The sequence below is a fragment of the Theropithecus gelada genome, chromosome 4, assembly GCF_003255815.1.
Source record: "Theropithecus gelada isolate Dixy chromosome 4, Tgel_1.0, whole genome shotgun sequence".
In the NCBI taxonomy this organism is placed as follows: Eukaryota; Metazoa; Chordata; class Mammalia; order Primates; family Cercopithecidae; genus Theropithecus; species Theropithecus gelada.
In genome coordinates, this window is record NC_037671.1 from 30,712,396 (window position 1) to 30,732,857 (window position 20,462).

Below are 20,462 nucleotides of genomic sequence, written 5' to 3' on the forward strand. Positions count from 1 at the left end.
CAAAAAGTTAAGGAACGTGAAGGAAAAGTGAAACTAGAGTAAATTTTTAAGTGGAGGCATTGAAGGGGACATGAAACTCGAGCGTTGTAGGTATGCCAGTATTTCTCAAATTTAAACGTACTTAAGAATGTTTTAGAAGTTGGCCGACTTTTTCTGTAAAGGGCGATATTGAGGCATTTTGAGCGTTGCGGACTAGTGTCATAGTTACACAGCCCTTGCATTCATAGCGGGAAAGTAATCGACACAAGGTAAATGAGACCGGATGTTCCACTGTGACTTGCAAAAACCGGAGGCGTTATGAATTTGGCCGTCTATCAGAGAATACGACACTTTTAACCACTAAGTAATGCTGAAAGGGGCACCGAACCGCAATAAACCTTAGAGACTGCTTATGTAGAATCGCTAATTTGCCAAAACTGCCATACGTTTAGATGTTCTTAGGACATTAAGGCTCTAGTCTACAGCCCTTTCACAGATTTCATGGGTGGCCCTGAGAAGGGCCTTTGAGGAATGGGATAAGTAAGGAAAACACTCAGCCGCCAAAGCCATAGAGGGTGCGACCCTGGCGCTTGAGCGCGTAAACCACGTCCATGGCCGTGACTGTCTTGCGTTTGGCATGTTCCGTGTAGGTAACTGCATCGCGGATCACATTCTCCAAAAATACCTTAAGAACTCCGCGCGTCTCCTCGTATATAAGGCCTGAGATGCGCTTAACGCCTCCACGCCGTGCCAGGCGTCGGATGGCTGGCTTGGTGATACCCTGAATATTGTCGCGCAGGACTTTGCGGTGGCGCTTAGCGCCTCCTTTGCCCAGACCCTTCCCACCTTTGCCGCGTCCAGACATATCTTGTACTAAGTAAAATGCAACACAGCGAGTCTCGCAGCAGTACTTGTACATATAGTGATAAATCGGACCTGATTGAGAACTGTCCACACCAGCTGCATCCGGTCAGTCAATCGCAGACCTTACGCCCTGCCAACGACTTCAGGAAAAAAATGGAAAGGGCGGTGCTTAAACTCCAGATTCTGAAAATGATGCCCAATTAAAAATTACTGAGCTCATCTTTCCCTTCCACAGTGTTTTAGGTTGACCGCCGCTGCAACGACATTCCTTTGGCTGGATCGTTGCAGCCTGTTTTTCCTGTCACCTCTTAGCATCGATTGCTGTAGTGCTTTGTGGCTGCTGGAATCAAGTGGCGCCATCTCTAGAGGGGTAATCACAGTCGTTTCGGGCAGTTGTGAAATCGTGTGTAGAAACTGCTTCCGTACAATCTCGAAGTGATCAGCCTGTGGAGTGGCTGACTGCGAAAGACTACACCTGATGATAGCTCCAAGGTGGGATTCCTCACCTTTCCCAAATTTGGTTCTCTATTCTTTCCTTACCTTTTATTCTTTCTGTAGCTGTCCTTTCTGTTCGTTTACCTCCCTCCCCGACCACATTTTTGGGGCAAGAACTGATTTCCTATTTTTTTCCCCCTCATTCCACCTAGAAACACTTCAGGAAGCTGTTTGAGAAAGAAAGGTGGCTTTTACCCTCTAGTTCCTTCGAGTGGTGAAGATGCCGCTTGAGCTCCCTCTTGTTCCTCTTTTCTGTTGAACTAGGAAATCAGCTGTGCCCGGAAACCCTGTCTTTTACATTTACAAATAAAATGCAGGAGGGAAAGACCAAGGATGACTTTATTCCAAGAAAAAGAGTTTCAAATGGCTGGACTCTGTGGCTTACGCCTGTAATCCCAGCCCTTAGGGAGGCCGATGCAGGTGGACCACGAAGTCAGGAGTTTGAGACCAGCCTGGCTGAGATGGCGAAACCCCTTTTCTACTAAAAATAAAGAAAATTGGCCAGGCGTGGTGGAGGGCGCCCATAACCCCACCTACTCGGGAGGTTGAGGCAGGAGAATCGCTTGAACCCGGGAGGCGGAGGTTTCAGTGAGCCAAGACCTCACCACTGCACTCCATGCACTCCAGCCTGGGCAACAGAGTGAGACTCCATCTCAAAAAAACAAAAAACAAAACAAAACAAAAAAACAGTTTCATGTTGGGTGACCTTCGTGACCTAGGCTGGCCCTGCTTTGTCCTGCCTTCCAGCTATCAGATTCCGTTTCTCAGTAATGTTTACCTTTTATATTTCAAAAGTGTTAGATTATTTATGCCTTTAACAAACATGTAATTTTATTCTAAAAGTCAGTCTCTCCAAGTATATTATGAACTATTCTATGATTACTGTATGTGCAAAACATTACATACTTATGTTGTATCAGTTAATCAATTTCTCGCTGAGCTAGGCTGGCCTCTCCCCCCTCTCCTTTTTTTTTTTTTTTTTAACAGAGTTTCGCTCTTGTCCCCCCAGGCTGGAGTGCAATGGCGGGTTCTCTGCACACTGCAATCTCTGCCTCCCGGGTTCAAGCGATTCTGCAGTCTTAGCCTCCTAAGTAGCTGGGATTAAAGGCACCTGCCACCACGTTCAGCTAATTTTTGTATTTTTAGTACAGGCGGAGTTTCGCCATGTGGGCCAGGCTGGTCTCAAACTCCTGACCTCAGGTGATCCGCCCACCTCGGCCTCCCAAAGTGCTGGGATTACAGGCATGAGCCACCAGGCCGGGCCTTTTCCCCTCACTTTTAACAATGGAACCTAAGTGCTTAAACTTGAGGGTTTAAACCCTGTATCTCATGTGGCGCATTAATCTCAGCAATCCTCTTTTCCAACTACAGAAAAATTAGGCAGCATTTTGGACCATAAAACAAGGTATTGAATATGTTATTTTATAATTAATTTTTTCAAGATGAAATCTAGAAGCACTGAAAACCCTTATAAGTGCTCCTTTATCTGGTGAAGGAAACTGTAGAATAAGAAACTTTTATTTTACTCTGTTAGGCTTTGTAGTTGGGCCCTACAAATTAAATTGACAAAAGACAGATTAACAGGGGAAAAGATTTATTGCTGTATATATGCATATGGGAGCCTTCACAGAAAGGGAATAAAAGCCCATGGAGGCAGACAGACCCGGGGGTTTGTATACCATTTTAAAGAGGTGGTGGTTTCCTAGGGGAGTAAACTGTGGGAAGGAAAATATAGGGAGTAAACTAATGGAAGACAAGGATTATCTGATAAAGTCTTGTATGCAGGTTCAAGTCATCTCAGGTGGTAAGAATTGTCTCTGAGGGCCATTCTCCTCTTCTGATATAACCAAGGAGGACATCTTTACCAAGGGAAATGTCTTTTATACATGAAAGGAGTTGTGTTTGTTTTTGTTGCTTCATGAAAGAGAAACTTTTACCGTTTTCAGTGCTTTTTCTGCGTCAGCTGTTTCTCAAAATAATCCTTATAGCCAAGTGGTATATTTTGGGGGAGGAATATTCTGGTTGTCTATATAACATCCTGTAAACCAAAAGGTATCTGAGGCAGGTGTCAATCAATTTAGAAAGTTTGTTTTGCCAAGGTTAAGGATGGGCCTGTGATACAGCCTCAGGAGGTCCTGATAACATGTGCCCAAGGTAGTTGGGGTATAGCTTGCTTTTATACAGTTTAGGGAGACAAAAGATATCAATCAACATGTGTAAGATGTACTTTGGTTCGGTTCAGTAAGGCAGGACAACTCGAAGTGGGGGCTTCCAGGTTAGAAGTAGATTCGAGACAAAAGACTGCATTCTTTTGAGTCATTGATCAGCCTCCCATTGAATACACAATTTAGTCTGGCTCAGTGAATCTGCATTTTTACATAAATAATAGGGCAGAGGACGCAATCAGATACACATGTGTCTCAGGTGAGCCTCAGAAGGATGACTTTGAGTTCTCTTTATCCTTTGTCCACAAGGAATTTCCTTATGGGAAAATTGTAAGGGAGGTATGTAGCTTTTTATTATAGCTATCTTATTTAGGAATAAAATGGAAGACAGGTTTGCCTGACATAGTTCCCAGCTTGACTTTTCCCTTGGCTTAGTGGTTTTGGGGTCCTGAGATTTATTTTCCTTTCACAATCCTATGAAAGATCTCTGGTTTACTGATTGCCTTGAAAATATTTTGCCCTTGGGCTGGGCGCGGTGGCTCACTCTTGTAATGCCAGCACTTGGGGAGGCTGAGGCTGTTGGATCACCTGAAGTCAGGAGTTCCTGACCAGCCTGGTCAACCTGGTGAAACCCTGTCTTTATTAAAAATACACACGAAGCGGCCGGGAGCGGTGGCTCATGCCTGTAATCCCAGCACTTTGGGAGGCCGAGGTGGGCGGATCACGAGGTCAGGAGATCGAGACCATCCTGGCTAACATGGTGAAAACTCGTCTGTACCAAAAATACAAAAAATTAGCTGGGCATGACGGCGGACGCCTGTAGTCCCAGGGGAGGCTGAGGCAGGAGAATGGCCTGAACCCAGGAGGCGGCGCTTGCAGGGAGCCAAGATGGCGCCACTGCGCTCCAGCCTGGGCAACAAAGCGAGACTCTGTCACAAAAAAAAAAAAAAAAAAAAAAAAAAAAGAAAACGAAAAAAGAAAAAAAATACACACAAAAATTATCTGGGCATAGTGGCGCATGCGTGTAATCCCAGCTACTCAGGAGGCTGAGGCAGGAGAATTGCTTGAACCTGAGAAGCCAAGGTTGCAGTTAGCCGAGATCACACCACTGGACTCCAGCCTGGGCAACAAAGCGATACTCTGTCTCTAAATAAATAAATATAAATACAAAAATGCTTTGCCCTGGGAATATTTACATTGTTGGGGCTCAGAACATAATTCCCCAAAGTATGGCATATTGACATGCTGTAGCTTCTCAGGAGGCTGAGGCAGGAGAATTGCTTGAACCCGGGAGGCGGAGGTTGCAGTGAGCCAGGATCACACCACTGCACTCCAGCCTGGGCGACAGAGCAAGACTCCATCTCAAAAAAATAAAGTAAATAAATACAAATAAATAAATAAATAAATAAATAAATAAATAAATAAATGCATTGCCCTGAGAATATTTACATTGTTGGGGCTCAGAACATAATTCCTGAAAGTATAACATCTTGGCATGCTGAGTACTTTGAACTAAAGGAGATTGGAGGACCCTCAGAAGCAAAGTCTTTCCGACCTCCTCCTGTTCTCCCCTGGAAGAGAGTCATACAAACCAGAAGGTCTCTTCCCCAAAGTAGGTCACAGAAACTACAACTCCTCTCCCTCAAAGCAAGCCTTAAAACCTAGAAAGTTACCCTCCCTTCTCCCTTGAAGACTGTCATTCCAAAGGGGTCCTGTCATATCTAGGAGGACGGAATGCTATACAGAGAGGCCAAGAAGAATCTGGACAAGGTTTGCTAAGTTTCTTCAATACTGTCTTTGTCTAAACACATTTCTAAATGTCTGTCTATTCTTCATTGGAGGTACATATGAAAATAGACAGTTTTCCCTGGATCTTTGGAGCTTCATTTCTGAAGTCTCTAGTGTCAGGTAAAACTTTGATTAGATTCATTTGTTATGCTTTACATTTGTCAACCTTTTTTTTTTTTTTTGAGACGGAGTCTCGCTCTGTCGCCTAGGCTGGAGTGCAGTGGCATGATCTCGGCTCCCTGCAAGCTCCGCCTCCCGGGTTCGCGCCTTTCTCCTGCCTCAGCTTCCCAAGTAGCTGGGACTACAGGCGTCTGCCAACAGGCCTGGCTAATTTTTTTGGAATTTTGGTAGAGACGGGGTCCCATCGTGTTAGGCAGGATGGTCACGATCTCCTGACCTCGTTATCCGCTCGCCTCGGCCTCCCAGAGTGCTGGGATTACAGGCGTGAGCCACCTGCCCCGGCTGTTAACCTCTTTTTTGTTATAGTTCAGGCTGTGACCCTTATGGTCTCCCAACTTCTGTGCCCTACAGCATTGACATCTGTGTTTTTCAGATATGTAATTTTTTTTTTTTCCCCGAGGCAGGCTCTTGCTCTGTCACCAAGGTTGGAGTGCGATCTTACCACCTCAGCCTTCCCAGATCCTGGGACTACAGGTGTGATCCACCATTCATGCCCGGCTAATTTTTATATTTTTTGTAGAGATGGGGTTCCACCATGTTGCCCAGGCTGGTCTCGAACTCCTGGGCTCAAGCGGTCCACCTGCCTCAGCCTTCCAACCTGCTGGGATTACAGGCATGAGCCACCACACCCAGACCCTTGAAAATTCTCTGTGTTAAATCGTTAAATCAGATACTTTGTTAGTTCTCTTCTCCTACCAGCATGGAAACAAATAGAAGATTTCTTAATTTAAAAAAAAAGTTTGTTTCATTTAAATTAAGTACCTTTTTTAATGACTCCTTTTTGTTTTCCTCACTTATGATAATGTTAATTGATATGACAGTTGCTCAGTATATCCTTGTTGGTTAACTGGAATATATTGTGTATTCTTTTCACATTAAAAAAGAGTTGTACTGCCTGAGGCAGGCAGATCACTTGAGGCCAGGAGAGTGAGACTAGCCTGGCGAAGATGATGAAACCTCGTCTCTACTAAAAACACACAAAAAATTAACTGGGCATGGTGGCCTGTACTTGTAATCTCAGTTACTCAGAAGGTTGAGGCACAAGAATCAATTGAACCCAGGAGGCAGAGGTTACAGTGAGCCAATATTGCAGCATTGCACTCCAGCCTGGGTGACAGAGCAAGAAGCTGTCTCACAAAAAAAAAAAAAAAAAGTTGTACTTCTACCATGCTCAAGATTGACTAGAAAAAAAGAAAACAAAAGAAATAAATAATAGAAATTAAAAAGATATTTAAAAAAGAGATTTAAAATATTTACTTTTCCTGGCCGGTCGCGGTGTCCCACGCCTGTAATCCCAGCACTTTGGGAGGCTGAGGCGGGTGGATCACGAGATCAGGAGATCGATACCATCCTGGCTAACACAGCGAAACTCTGTCTCTACTAAAAATACAAAAAACTGGCCGGGCGTGGTGACACGCGCCTGTAGTCCCAGCTACTCCGGAGGCTGAGGCAGGAGAATCCCTTGAACCCGGGAGGTGGAGGTTGCAATGAGCCGAGATCGTGCCACTGCACTCCAGCCTGTGCGACAGAGCGAGACTCCGTCTCAAAAAAAAAAAAAAGAAAAAAAAGTTTTACTTTTCCAAGAGAAATGCTAGCAGTATTTTCATTTCCATATAATTCCCTCTATGCTTAAGCAAATGAATGAAGTGTGCTTATCTTTTCGATGTTCTGGGGGATGCTTGCTGATCTGCAGTTGTCTCTGACAATTTCTTAATGTCCTTACTTTAGAGTACTGTAACCGCCCAAGGTTGCCCCCTGCCTAGACAGAGCCTATTTATCAATACAGGGGAATTGCAATAAAGAAAGAGTAACTCACGCAGAGCCGGGCATTCAGGGAGTACAGGTTTTTTGTTTGTTTGTTTGTTTTGTTTTGTTTTAGCGGTAGCAAGGTTTATTGTGAAGAGCGAAAGGACAAAGCTTCCATAGCGTGGAAGGGGACCCGAGCTGGTTGCCCAGAGAGTACGATTTTTAAGGATAACTTGGTGGATGGGGAGAAGCCAATGAGCCGGGAGTCCTGACTGGTCAGGGCTGAAAGCACAGGGAGTCGAAGCTGTTTTCTGGCACTGCGTCGGTTCCTGGGTGGGGACCACAAGATCAGATGAACCACTTTATCGATCTGTGTGGTGCCAGCTGATTCATCAAGTGTAGGGTCTGCAAAACATCTCAAGTGCTGATCTTGAAAGCAGTTTAGGGAGGGTCTGAATCTTGTAGCCTCCAGTTGCATGACTTCTAAACCGTAATTTCAAATCTTGCGGCTCATATTTGCATCTAGTCCCCAGGCAAGAAGGAGATCTGCCCCAGGAAAGGGCTGTTATGGTTTTTGGTTTTTTGTTTTTTGAGATGGAGTCTCACTCTGTCGCCCAGGTTGGAGTGGAATGGCGCGATCTCGGCTCACTGCAATCTCTGCCGCCCAGGTTCATGCGATTCTCCTGCCTCAGCCTCTCCAGTAGCTGGGATTACAAGCGTCTGCCACCGCGTCTGGCTAATTTTTGTAGTTTTACTTGAGACGGGATTTCACTATCTTAGCCAAGCTGGTCTTGAACTCCTGACCTCGTTATCCACCCGCCTCGGCCTCCCAAAATGCTGGGCTTACAATTTTTGTTTTTAAACTATAAACTATGTTTCTCCCAAAGTTAGTTCAGTCTATGGCCAGGAATGAACAAGGACAGCTAGGAGGTTAGAAGCAAGATGGAGTTGATTAAGTTAAATCTCTTTCACTGTCTCAGTCATAATTTTGCAAAGGTGGTTTCAGTGTTGGCCTCAATCCTTTTTAATATAGTTTAAAATTTCCATTTGATATGCCACCTATTTATCTCATTGACACCTAGTTTTGTTTGTTTTGCATAAGGCTTTAGAATTGGTTGATAGGTTGTGTTTTACATGGCTTTTCCCCCTCTTTGGTCTTCATTCACAAATAGTTTATTTATTAGTACTTCTAGTTCTCACTTCACCTGCTCCAATACACACACGTAAACACACCACACACACAAAGACACCCCCCCCACATATATATGTGCATGTATATATATAGATATGTGTGTGTGTATATATATGTATATAAAACGCAATGAGACACTGTCTCAAACAAAACAAAACACCATTTGCAATTCAGTTTTTTCCTCTCCGTTAATTTATTCTCTGAAGTCTTGCATTCTACTTCATTGGCCTTTGCCAGGTCAGAACCTTAAACATGAGACATGGAAACATCAAGTTTTCCTTCTTCCTTGGCCTTGCCTCAGAGAAATGACCATCCCTGCTCTCATCCTCAAAGCATCTTTAAGCGTTTTTTTGTTTTGTTTTTTGAAACAGGGTCTCACTGTTGCCCAGGCTGGAGGGCAGTGGTGTGGTCTACGGCTCACTGCAACCTACGCCTCCTGGGTTCCAACGATTCTCCTGCCTCAGCCTCCCAAGTAGCTGGGACTAAAGGCACGCATCACCATGCTTGGCTAATTTTTGTATTTTTTGGTAGAGACAGGGTTTCACCACGTTGGCCACGCTGGCCTCCAGCTCCTGACCTCAGGTGATCAGCCCACCTCATCCTCCCAGAGTGCTGGGATTACAGGCATGAGCCACCGCGCCCCGCCCGCATCTTTAAGCTTATAATGCCTCCAAGTGGTATTAAGACCTATTGAGATGCCAGGTAAGGTTATAGCCCCAGCAACTCCAGAGGGTGAGAGGGTAGTATTACTTTAGCCCAGGACTTCAATGTATCAGTGAGCTACGATGGCACCACCGCACTTCAGCCTGTGACAGAGTGAGACCCTGTCTCTAAAAAAGCAAAACAAAAAGATCAATTAAAGAACTTTGAAGATACAGAATCCACTGCCCTTCTTGACTTCTCTTCCTCTTACCGTGCCCTTTTTATTATTATTATTATTATTATTATTATTATTATTATTATTATTATTTGAGACAGAGCTTTGCTCTTGTTGCCCAGGCTCCAGTGCAATGGCGGGTGCAATGGCGAATGTCAAGGGATTCTCCTGCCTCAGCCTCCCGAGTAGCTGGGATTACAGTCATGCGCCACCACGCCTGGCTAATTCTGTATTTTTAGTAGAGGCAGGGTTTCTCCATGTTGGTCAGGCTGGTCTCCAACTCCTGATAGGTGATCCACCTGCCTTGGCCTCCCAAAGTGCTGGGATCTCAGGCGTGAGCCACAGCGACCGCCCTCTACCCTCTTGCCTGACGTTTACTATGCCATATGTGCTATATTCTTTGAGTGCTTATGGTTGGTTTTTTTTTTTTTTTTTTTTTTTGGAGACGGAGTCTGGCTGTTACCCAGGCTGGAGTGCAATGGCGCAATCTTGGCTCACTGCAACCTCCGCCTCCCAGGTTCAAGCAATTATTTTGCCTCAGCCTCCCGAGTAGCTGGGACTACAGTCGCAGGCCTCCACGCTCTGCTAATTTTTTGTATTTTTAGTAGAGACGGGGTTTCACCGTGTTGCCCAGGCTGGTCTCGAACTCCTGAGCTCAGTCAAACCGCCCGCTTCAGTGTCCCAAAGTGCTAGAATTATAGGCGGGAGCCATTGCTTCCCGCCGAGTGCCTACGGTTTTAAACCTGACTTGTAAAACTCTATCAGGAAACCTCTCAGTTTCTCCTGAAAGTCTTTCAACCTATCATTGAAAGGATCAGAATTTACTTGTAAAGAATTTAATTGGCTGGGCTTGGTGGCTCACACCTGTAATCCCATCCTTTTGGGAGGCAAAAGCAAGAATGTCAGAGGGGTGTGAACCAGAGCAACTCCATCTTAAACAGCAGCTGGTAAAATAAGGCTGAAACCTCCTGGACTGCATTCATAGACAGTTAAAGCATTCTAAGTCACGGCATGAGATAGGAGATCAGCACAAAATACAGGTCATAAAGACCTTGCTGATAAAGCAGATTGCAGTAAAGGAGCCAGCCAAAACCAAAATGGTGGTGACAGTGACCTCTGGTAGTCCTCACTGCTACACTCCCAGCGGGCCATGACAATTTACAAACGCCATGGCAAGGTCAGGAAGTTACCCTATATGGTCTAAAGAGGGGCGGCATGAATAATCCACACCTCGTTTAGCATATCGTCAAGAAATAACCATAAAAATGGGCAACCAGTCTGTTCTACGGAGTAGCCATTCTTTTATTCCTTTACTTTCTTAATAAACTTGCTTTCACTTTGCACTGCGGAGTTGTCCTGAATTCTTTCTTGCAAGAGATCCAAGAACCCTCTATTGGGGTCTGTATTGGGAACCCTTTCTTTAACAGGAGGATCGCTTGAGCCCAGGAGTTCAGACCAGCCTACCAGTCTGGGCAACATAGCAACCCTGTCTCTATTAAGAATATATATATTTTGGCCGGGCGCGGTGGCTCAAGCCTGTAATCCCAGCACTTTGGGAGGCCGAGACGGGCGGATCACGAGGTCAGGAGATCGAGACCATCCTGGCTAACACGGCGAAACCCCGTCTCTACTAAAAAATACAAAAAAAACTAGCCGGGCGAGGTGGCGGGCGCCTGTAGTCCCAGCTACTCGGGAGGCTGAGGCAGGAGAATGGCGTAAACCCGGGAGGCGGAGCTTGCAGTGAGCTGAGATCTGGCCACTGCACCCCAGCCTGGGCGACAGAGCGAGACTCCGTCTCCAAAAAAAAAAAAAAAAAAAAAGAATATATATATTTTTAAGTTTATTCAAATGAAAGCTGGGAATAGCCATTTGGAAAATAGACTCCAGGATCAATGGAATCAATCAGAGCGCCAAATATAAAAGTAAAGATTTTGCTTCTATCGATAGAAAACAAAGAAATTTAGTAGAATTTTAAGTTTCTGTACAAAGGTGGCTTACGAGTTACAATTTGACTAGTTACGGCTTGTTTTTATTTTCTTTCACATTTAAAAGAGTGTATTTAAAATTCCATCTTATACAATATGATAGTCAGGAAGTCTTTGTGTAAGATAGAAAACAGGGAAGTTCATCTATAATGAGACTCAATAGTGAAGAGGTAAGTGGTCTTCCCTGGTGTCCTGTAGTCATTTACAACATTTTACCACAAAAGGCAGATTTATAAGAGAAAAGGCTTACGAATGTGTTAACGTGCACATAGGAGACAACCGCAGAGTGTTTACCCACTTTCCAACTAGTATACAGAAGTTTACAAACATTCTTTAGGCAGAAAATGTTTACAGAAAGAATGTGCGCTTGGGTCGTAGCTAAACAGGTTAACCGAAGGTTCTGAGAAGAAGAGAAGGTCGTAGCTAAACAGGTTAACCGAAGGTTCTGCTGAGGAGCAGTAAATGATTACTAGGTAGAATGAGTGGATTGGGGAAAAGAGATTAACTTGTAAATAGTTCTCTTTGGAATTTGAATGCTCCTGGGAGACAACATTATCTTGAGGGTCTGTTCAGGTACGGTTACATTCTTTTTTTTTTTTTTGAGTCAGAGTTTCACGCTTGTCACCCAGGCTGGAGTGCAATGGCGCGATCTCGGGATCTGGGCTCACCACAACCTCCTCCTCCCGGGTTCAAGCGATTTTCCTGCCGCAGCCTCCCGAGTAGCTGAGATTACAGGCATGCGCCACCACGCCCTGCTAATTTTTTGTATTTTTAGTAGAGACGGGGTTTCTCCGTGTTGGTCAGGCTTGTCTCGAACTCCCAAACTCAGGTGATCCGCCCACCTCAGCCTTCCAAAGGGCTGGGATTACAGGCGTGAGCCACCGCACCCGGTCAATGGTTATATTCTTGATCTTTTTTTTTCCATAATAGATAATGAGATTACAGGATAAAAAGAATAAAAAACAATTGTTCTCGTTGGTGGGCTGGGACTTTAGGCCGATAAAGGAACTTCAGAGAACAACTTCATCTAGTGCTTTGAGATAGAGGATTTAGAGATTTTGCAAAGCATGGTCAGAGAGAACTTGAAGCTTCTTCAGTTCAGCATGTCAACCCACCATATTTTTGGTTATTAGTTTCTGAGCCTCAAGAAGATGTAACTGTCATGAGGTCTCGAGCATCATCTGGTCTGAGTTAGACAAAGGACAGTGAAGGAGGCAGATAATGCATAACTAAGATCAGTGATTGGAAGCGGGGAGGTCTGGATCTGTCCTAGACATTTACAGAACAAGAACAATGAGGAAAAGAGTTAAACTATAATCTAAGAGGCATAATTGAAAATATGCTACATGAATCAGTCTTCAGGGCTTAAGTTCACCTTTGACATAATAAATTTAGAAGTCCCTGAAATTTTATTTTATTTATTTATTTTTTATTTTTGAGACGGAGTCTCGCTGTCACTAGGCTGGAGTGCAATGGCGTAGTCTCAGCTCACTGCAACCTCCGCCTCTCGGGTTCAAGTGATTCTCCTGTCTCAGCTCCCCAAGTAGCTGGGACTACAGGCGCACCACCACATGCAGCTAATTTTTTGTATTTTTAGTAGAGACGGGGTTTCACCATGTTGGCCAGGATGGCCTGGATCTCTTGACATTGTGATCTGCCCGCCTCTGCCTCCCAAAGTGCTGGGCTCACAAGCGTGAGCCACCGCGCCCAGCCCTTTTCTTTCACAGTATGAATTGAGTGGCAATAGTAAGGTTGATGGAGTCTTGAGTTCAGCTCTTGTTTTTGACATTTACTTATATCTTGACCTCAAAAAAGAGAGCACTGGTTAGTATTCATCCACTATATTTTACTTATTCAATGACTTAAATTACCTCTACTTTCATGTTATCACAAATATCTTTGATGAATACACTTGATCTGTCCTCATATGGGTCTACAGGAGAGTTTTCTTGGAGCATAGGCCTGGGCACAGAAGGAATGGTTCTCCAAATGTCTTTTGCAAAGCCACTATCACTAAACCACCACATGAGAGTGAGTTTCTCCATCTCCCATTTGACACTAAGTTATACCTAGTGCTATAAACTGAAAGTTTGTGTCCTCACAGAATTCACTGTTGAAGCCTAGTCTCCAATGTGGTGATATTAGATGTGGCCTTTGGGGGGCGATTAGGTCAATTTCCCAAGGGAATTATTTACATTTAATCTCTGTTCCCCAAGCCATTTATTCACCCTATTAATTATTTATTGTCCATAAACAAAGTTACCTATATTTCTCATCTTTTCTCTCCCTTCTGAAATCAGGCTATTTAAGTATTTGGGCCTTATTGGGATATTGGATGATCACTCAATGATTGTCTCCCATGTATACATCATAACTTCATTTGCCATTTCTCTTATTAATCTGCACTTTGTGAGTTGTATTTTTCAGTGAAACTTCAGATGGCAAAGGGGAAGTTTTTCCCTTGGTTCTCTACACTACTTGTATAGATTAAAAATTTAATGTAGCTTGTACTAGTTTCCATCTCAGAAAATTCAGTATTTCTAATCTTGTGCAGATAAGAAACCTTATTATTATCAACAGATATATAGAAAAACATGTTTTTCACATTTTAGAACCTTTTTGTTGCCCAGGCTGGAGTGCAGTGGTACAATGTTGGCTTTGCCACCTCTGCCCAGGCTGGAGTGCAGTGGTACAATCTTGACTCACTGCAACATTTGCCTCGTGGGTTCAAGTGATTCTCTTGCCTCAGCCTCCTGAGTAGCTGGGATTATAGGTGCGGGTCACCCCATCCGGCTAATTTTTGTATTTTTAGTAGAGACAGGGTTTTGTCGTCATGTTGGCCAGGCTGGCCTCAAACTCTTGATCTCAGGTGATCCACTCATCTCGGCCTCCCAAAGTGCTGGGATTACACGTGTGAGTCACTGGGTCAGGCCTAGAATCTCTTTCATATTGAGAACCATATTTTTGGGAAACAGTTTTTGTAGAATCTCAAGATTCCATTTGAGTGGAAATCTACATAAGCTTTATTTATAATATATTTTCAGTGACTTTGTTTCCTGTCTTGTTTTATACGCTTTCAGGGCTTCATCACTTCTGGGAAGGAGGGAGTGGTTCTGAAGCATTTGTTCTCATCTTTTCTGCTTCCTAAACAAAAATGTTTCCTGTTTTGGAACACAAGATTGGAAAATGTTGCTTTGTGAAGCAGAAGCTAACAGAAATCATAAAAATAAATAAACAAATAAATACTGGCCATTAGCAGAAGTGACATCATTACAGTGATTTGTTTCTGTGTTACTAATCAAACTGTATTATTTCCCAAATCTTGACCAATGACAAGAGTGACTTCTCAATCCAATCTTATCAGAGAATTTAGATGTATTTCCCCAGTTCTATGAGGATGAAGGTTGTTTTAAACTTCTGCTTTGATTTCTGAAGTTTCAATAATTTGAGTCTCTGGAATTAACCAACAGTAGAAAGATAAACAGGAAAAAAAAAAAAAAAAGACATACAAATTTATTACCTGCATATGCACAAGAGCCTCACAAAATACAATGCTCCAAGAAATGATACTGTGGGCTAGGGGAGGTACCCAAACGCCGTTAGGATGTTGATCCCAGCCAGTGTCCAGGCCCTTGCCACTGTTGCCAGAAAGAATCCAAGGACAAGTCAGAAAATAGTGAAAGTACAGAGGTTTATTGCAAAGTGAAAAATACACACTCAAGGAAGGAAAGTGCAGGCTTACTCAAGAGAGTCAGTCTTGCCCAGCAGTGATTGGGGCTTCTATCTTTGTGGGTTTCTTTAACCAAGGGGTGGAATATTCATGAAGATTTCTGGAAAAGGGTGACAATTTCTCAGAACTGTGGTGCTATCCATTTTTCCATGAAATATGGGTGTTCTCAGAACTGTCATGGTGTTGGTGGGTGTCTGATTTGTATGTTAATAAGTGTATAAAGAGGTCCCAGGTGAAAGCTCGGTCAAATCCAGTGCCATGTTGGGTCAACTAGGACTTACTCAGCTTAGCAAACATTTCAGTTTTCAGGGTCTTTTTGGCTCCTAGCTTGTGCAGCTATTTCAACAGCTTCCTTTTTGCTAGTCATGTGAAACTGCTGCCTGGAATTTTCTATTCTCTTGTGACCACCCTATATTATTTCTCTCTCAGAAGGGCCAAATAATTGATGTTTTTATACCATTCTGAGACTACAGAAAGAAAAAAGGTCTTAGGACTTCTGGGGGGTTGGAGGAGGTGGTGACACAAGTTGTAGGAGGGTGAGGGAGGAAAGGCAAAGGTTTTCTTGTTATATAGATAAAGTCTCTCTGGTAATCGCAGAATAGCTGACAGCCTGTGACAAAGTAGTTTTCTCTCCTTTGAGTCAGTCTTAGATACTTCTTTAGGCAGGAAAAGGGGCCTCAGAGAAAGCCAGTACCTGCATCCATGGTTTACTAATGTAGATTTTCTTGATAGGTATAAATTTCTCTTACAAAAGAGTTTTTCAAAGCTATTCCTATGTTTGCAGTTTCTCTGAATAGCCATCTTGAAATAGGACAAAGTATACTTTGGGATGGCATATTTTAGTCTCCCACAAGGGGTACTCCACACTAAGATTCAGAGATAAAATCAAGTTCAAGGAGTATTTTTTGTGCGCCTAATGTGTTTTCTGGGGCACTGTCCAAGGCCCTAGAATATACTACTGCATTTAACCTTTAAAGCAATCTCTTGAGGAAAGTAAAGTGAAGGAAATAAAACTCTTTTACCCCAAAAGATATTTCTTTGACCTATTTTTATTTTTTTTTTGTTTTTTTTTTTTTGAGACGGAGTCTCGCTCTGTCGCCCGGGCTGGAGTGCAGTGGCCGGATCTCAGCTCACTGCAAGCTCCGCCTCCCGGGTTCACGCCATTCTCCGGCCTCAGCCTCCTGAGTAGCTGGGACTACAGACGCCCGCCACCTCGCCCGGCTAGTTTTTTGTATTTCTTAATAGAGACGGGGTTTCACCATGTTAGCCAGGATGGTCTCGATCTCCTGACCTCGTGATCCGCCCGTCTCGGCCTCCCAAAGTGCTGGGATTACAGGCTTGAGCCACCGCGCCCGGCCTTGACCTATTTTTAAATGGCTGCCTCAGGGCCCGCAGACCAATGAGGCCCTGCGAATCAGTCTTTTGTGGGGGAAATTTCCTTTGTTGCCAGGCCTTCCCTTTCTAGTCCTTTCCTGGATCTAGGAGAGATTAACTGAGAGTCTGATACCTTTTTTATTTTTACTTTTTTGAGACCGTCTTGCTGTCACCCAGGCTGGAGCGCAGTGTTGCAATCATAGTTCACTGCATCCTTGAACTCGGTGGGCTCAAGCAATCTTCCTGCCTCAGCCTTCCGAGCAGCTAGAACTACAGGTGTGCGCTGCAACACCCAGCTTTTTTGTTTTTCGTGGAGACAGGATTTTGCTGTTACCCAGGCTGATCTCAAACTGCTGGGCTCAGGGAATCCTCCTTCCACAACCTCCCAAAGTGGAGGGCCTGAGCCGCCACGCCCAGCCTGACAAGAGACATTTACCATCTATTTTTTCTGAGGACTGCTACCTGTGAGGTTTCAGCTACATAACAACACCCCCCACCCCTTGCTAGCCAAGCCTCTTCCTTTCTCCCTCCTATAATCTGTTTTGCCAGGATCTAAGCTTGCATTCTTTCTATAACCTCAAAGTGATATATAAATTTCTGTATCTCATTGGCGGGTGGGTCTTCATTTTGAAGTCTCTCGCGTCTATGTGCCAAATACACTTGTATGCCCTTTCTTCTATTAATCAACCGGCCTCACGTCAATGATTTTCAGCGAGTTTCCAGGGATCCAAGGCGAGTGCCCGTTTCACAGTTAAGAATGGCATTTCATATAACCTGTAATCTAATTGTTAGTTATGGGGTTCAGGACATGCTATCCCCAAAGTTCTGCCCCAAAGGACAGCATGTGCAAGGATTTTGGCTTTCCCCTTGAAGCAGATTGACCTTAGATGTACAGATTTCCTCGGATAAAGTAAGACCCTTTTGTGAGATGGGCCCAGAGAAAAGGACCATCTTAGAAGACAAAGGACACAGGAAGGAATCATAATGAACAAGCCTTGACCAGTTTCCCCCAGTTTACCCCTGTTTTAAAGTTGATTTAAGTCAACCAATGGTGTGACAGCTATCCTCCGTGAGAACGTAAGTGGCTCTGAAAAGAGCCTTTGGAAACAAGTAGGAAACCCAAGCTAGAGCAGGGGATTATGCTCGCTCACCACGAATACGACGCGCAAGCTGGATGTCCTTAGGCATAATAGTGACGCGCTTGGCGTGAATGGCACAGAGATTGGTGTCCTCAAAGAGCCCCACCAGATAGGCCTCGCACGCCTCTTGCAGCGCCATCACCGCCGAGCTCTGGAAACGAAGGTCAGTTTTGAAATCCTGCGCGATTTCTCGCACCAGGCGCTGAAATGGCAGTTTGCGGATGAGCAGCTCAGTCGACTTCTGATAACGGCGGATCTCGCGCAAGGCCACAGTGCCTGGCCGGTAGCGGTGGGGCTTCTTCACACCGCCAGTCGCTGGAGCGCTTTTGCGCGCTGCCTTGGTGGCCAGCTGCTTCCGCGGTGCCTTGCCGCCGGTGGACTTGCGGGCTGTCTGCTTCGTCCGAGCCATAGTTGAGAAAGCTATGCTCTGAAAGAAGGCACTGAATGAGCAGTGGCTTCTACCAGAATTTATAACGATGATCTGATCCTGATTGGTCAGAACTGCCGTGAGAATAACCTGATTGGTTCTCAGTACTACCTTCATTTGGTTCCTGCCACCTCTTCCCCCGCCAACCCCTCCCCCCGACGGAGTCTCATTCTGTCGCCCAGGGTGGAGTGTGGTGGTGCGATCTCAGCTCACTGCAACCTCTGCCTCCCAGGTTCAAGCGATTCTGCCTCAGCCTCCGGAGTAGCTGGGCACTTGCCACGACGCCGCTAATTTTTGAGTAGAGAAGGAGTTTCACCGTGTTGACCATGCTGGTCTCAAACTCCTGACCTCCAGTTATCCGCCCGCCTCGGACTCCCAAAGTGCTTGGAGTACAGGTGCGAGCCACCGCGCCCGCCCTCCGGGCTATTTTATTTATTGTTTTCAACCAATCATGTTAAGATTCCCCCAATGAAAATATAATCTGACCTAGAATTTGTATAGGTCAGTCGTAGTCTTAAATTCATTTCCAATGGGTCATTTTTCCTATTTCGGATCGTGTAAAAATATATACAGTGGAACAATGTATTTGCTAGTACTTCCAAAAAGTAGTTCCGTTTTGTAACTTCTTAATTAAATCTTTTAATGACTATATCAACACCCAGAACAAAAACAACTTAAATTTAGTCTGGCACATTCTCCGCTAAAACACCAAAACCTTAGTTTTGCCCAGTGTAGTGTGGAGAAGGAGTCTGATAGGTGCTTGAACCAATAAATGGTATGTGACCTCTTGATTAACTGAGTTTAAAGCAACCCAATGGCTTATTGGATTAATTATGTAAATCATTGTTTAATTTCATTAGCATGCGCGGAATTATAGGTTTGGGTCAGTGATTAGATTTTTGCCAGTGAATCTGGGTAGTTCTGACAACAGCATTTTATTAGGATGGAGATTTTAGTTGATCAAAGGACTACCAGGTTCTGGTATTGATAAAGACCCATAAAAACAACAAAAAGGTTGGTTTAACATTTGTTATATTCACAGGAGCAAATGATCACCAGAAATACTTTTGTTTAGGTTTTGTTTTTCTTTTTTTGAGACGGAGTCTCGCTCTGTCTCCCAGGCTGGAGTGCAGTGGCAAGGTTTTGGCTCACTGAAATCTCAAACTCCTGGGGCTCAAGTGTTCCTTCTGCTGTCAAGTTTATTCTGCCGCCAAGTACAAGCAAGGGCCGCTGCGCCCTGCATTGATTTTTTCTTTCTTTTTTTTTTTTAGATGGAGTCTCGCTCTGTTGCCCAGGCTGGAGTGCAGTGGTGTGATCTCGGCCCACTGCAACCTCTGCCTCTTGGGTTCAAGAGATTCTCCTGCCTCAGCCTCCCTGGCAACGCTCGCCACCACGGACGGCTAATTTCTGTGTTTTTAGTAAGGACGAGGTTTCACCATGTTGACCAGGATGGTCTCGATTTCTTGACCTCGTGATCCACCCTCCTCAGCCTCCCAAAGTGCTGGGATTATAGGCGTGAGCCACCGCGCCCAGCTTTTTTTTTTTTTTTTTTTTTTTTTTTAGAGGCAGAGGTCTCGTTATCATGGTGGTCTGGAACTCAAAGTCCCAAGAGATTTCTCCCCTCCCCACCCACCTGCCTCAGTTTCCCAGAATGCTGAGCACGCGTAAACCACCACGCCCGGCCCCAAAATGTTTTTTAAAGACCTAGAAAGGTGTTTGTGGGGAGGGTACAATGAAGGACGGTCGTTTAACAGTATAATGAAGCAATTGGATAGTATTCACTAGGCCTGATTCAATACCTGCATTTTACCCAATAGGAAACTAATGACCTCAGTGCTTGAACTCGGCCACAAATTTCTGATAGGTTTGGAGAACAGAGTGCTCAGTTCTTCCGTAGAAACGGTGGGTGGCCCTGAAAAGAGCCTTTTGTCTTACAAGTTTACACTTTTAAAGTCCAGTCCTTACTTGCCCTTAGCTTTGTGGTGGCTCTCAGTCTTCTTGGGGAGCAACACGGCCTGGATGTTAGGCAGAACACCGCCCTGAGCGATGGTAACTTTACCAAGCAGCTTGTTGAGCTCCTCGTCGTTGCGGATGGCCAGCTGCAAGTGACGCGGGATGATACGAGTCTTTTTGTTGTCGCGGGCTGCGTTGCCCGCCAGCTCCAGGATCTCGGCGGTCAGGTACTCCAGCACCGCCGCTAGGTAAACCGGAGCGCCGGCCCCGACCCGCTCAGCATAGTTGCCCTTGCGGAGCAGGCGGTGCACTCGCCCCACGGGAAACTGGAGCCCGGCTCTAGAGGAGCGGGTTTTGGCCTTGGCGCGAGCCTTGCCTCCCTGCTTGCCACGTCCAGACATGGTAAAACGACCTGTGACCTAAGTCAGAAAGTGACTGGAAGAAAACTAGAGGGACGCATTTTATAGCGACTGCTGGGCGCGAAAAAGAAGCTGGGCCATTGGCTAAGCTTGCGGCTCTCTCTTAATGCAAATAAGGTTTCTCAATATACGTATTTTGATTGGACTAT

The 20,462-nt window shown here is 44.8% G+C and overlaps 2 protein-coding genes across 2 annotated transcripts; both read right to left on the reverse strand.

The window, feature by feature from the left end:
* Window positions 1–487: 487 nt before the first annotated feature.
* LOC112622544 (histone H3.1-like) lies at window positions 488–17,923 on the reverse strand. Its single transcript, XM_025382317.1, has 3 exons — window positions 17,519–17,923; window positions 16,901–16,912; window positions 488–889 (listed from the first exon to the last, which is right to left on the reverse strand). Exons 1-3 carry the CDS (start codon window positions 17,921–17,923, stop codon window positions 533–535), a joined length of 774 nt encoding a protein of 257 aa, XP_025238102.1. The 3' UTR covers window positions 488–532.
* Window positions 17,766–20,295, reverse strand: LOC112623332 (histone H2A type 1-like). Its single transcript, XM_025383687.1, has 2 exons — window positions 19,907–20,295; window positions 17,766–17,941 (listed from the first exon to the last, which is right to left on the reverse strand). The coding sequence occupies exons 1-2, from the start codon at window positions 20,293–20,295 to the stop codon at window positions 17,935–17,937; spliced, it is 396 nt and encodes a 131-aa protein (XP_025239472.1). The 3' UTR covers window positions 17,766–17,934.
* Window positions 20,296–20,462: the final 167 nt, after the last annotated feature.

Excerpts from the sequence above, each read along its gene's own strand:
- LOC112622544 (XM_025382317.1), bottom strand. The coding sequence starts at position 17,923 with ATGGCTCGGACGAAGCAGACAGCCCGCAAGTCCACCGGCGGCAAGGCA.
- LOC112623332 (XM_025383687.1), bottom strand. The coding sequence starts at position 20,295 with ATGTCTGGACGTGGCAAGCAGGGAGGCAAGGCTCGCGCCAAGGCCAAA.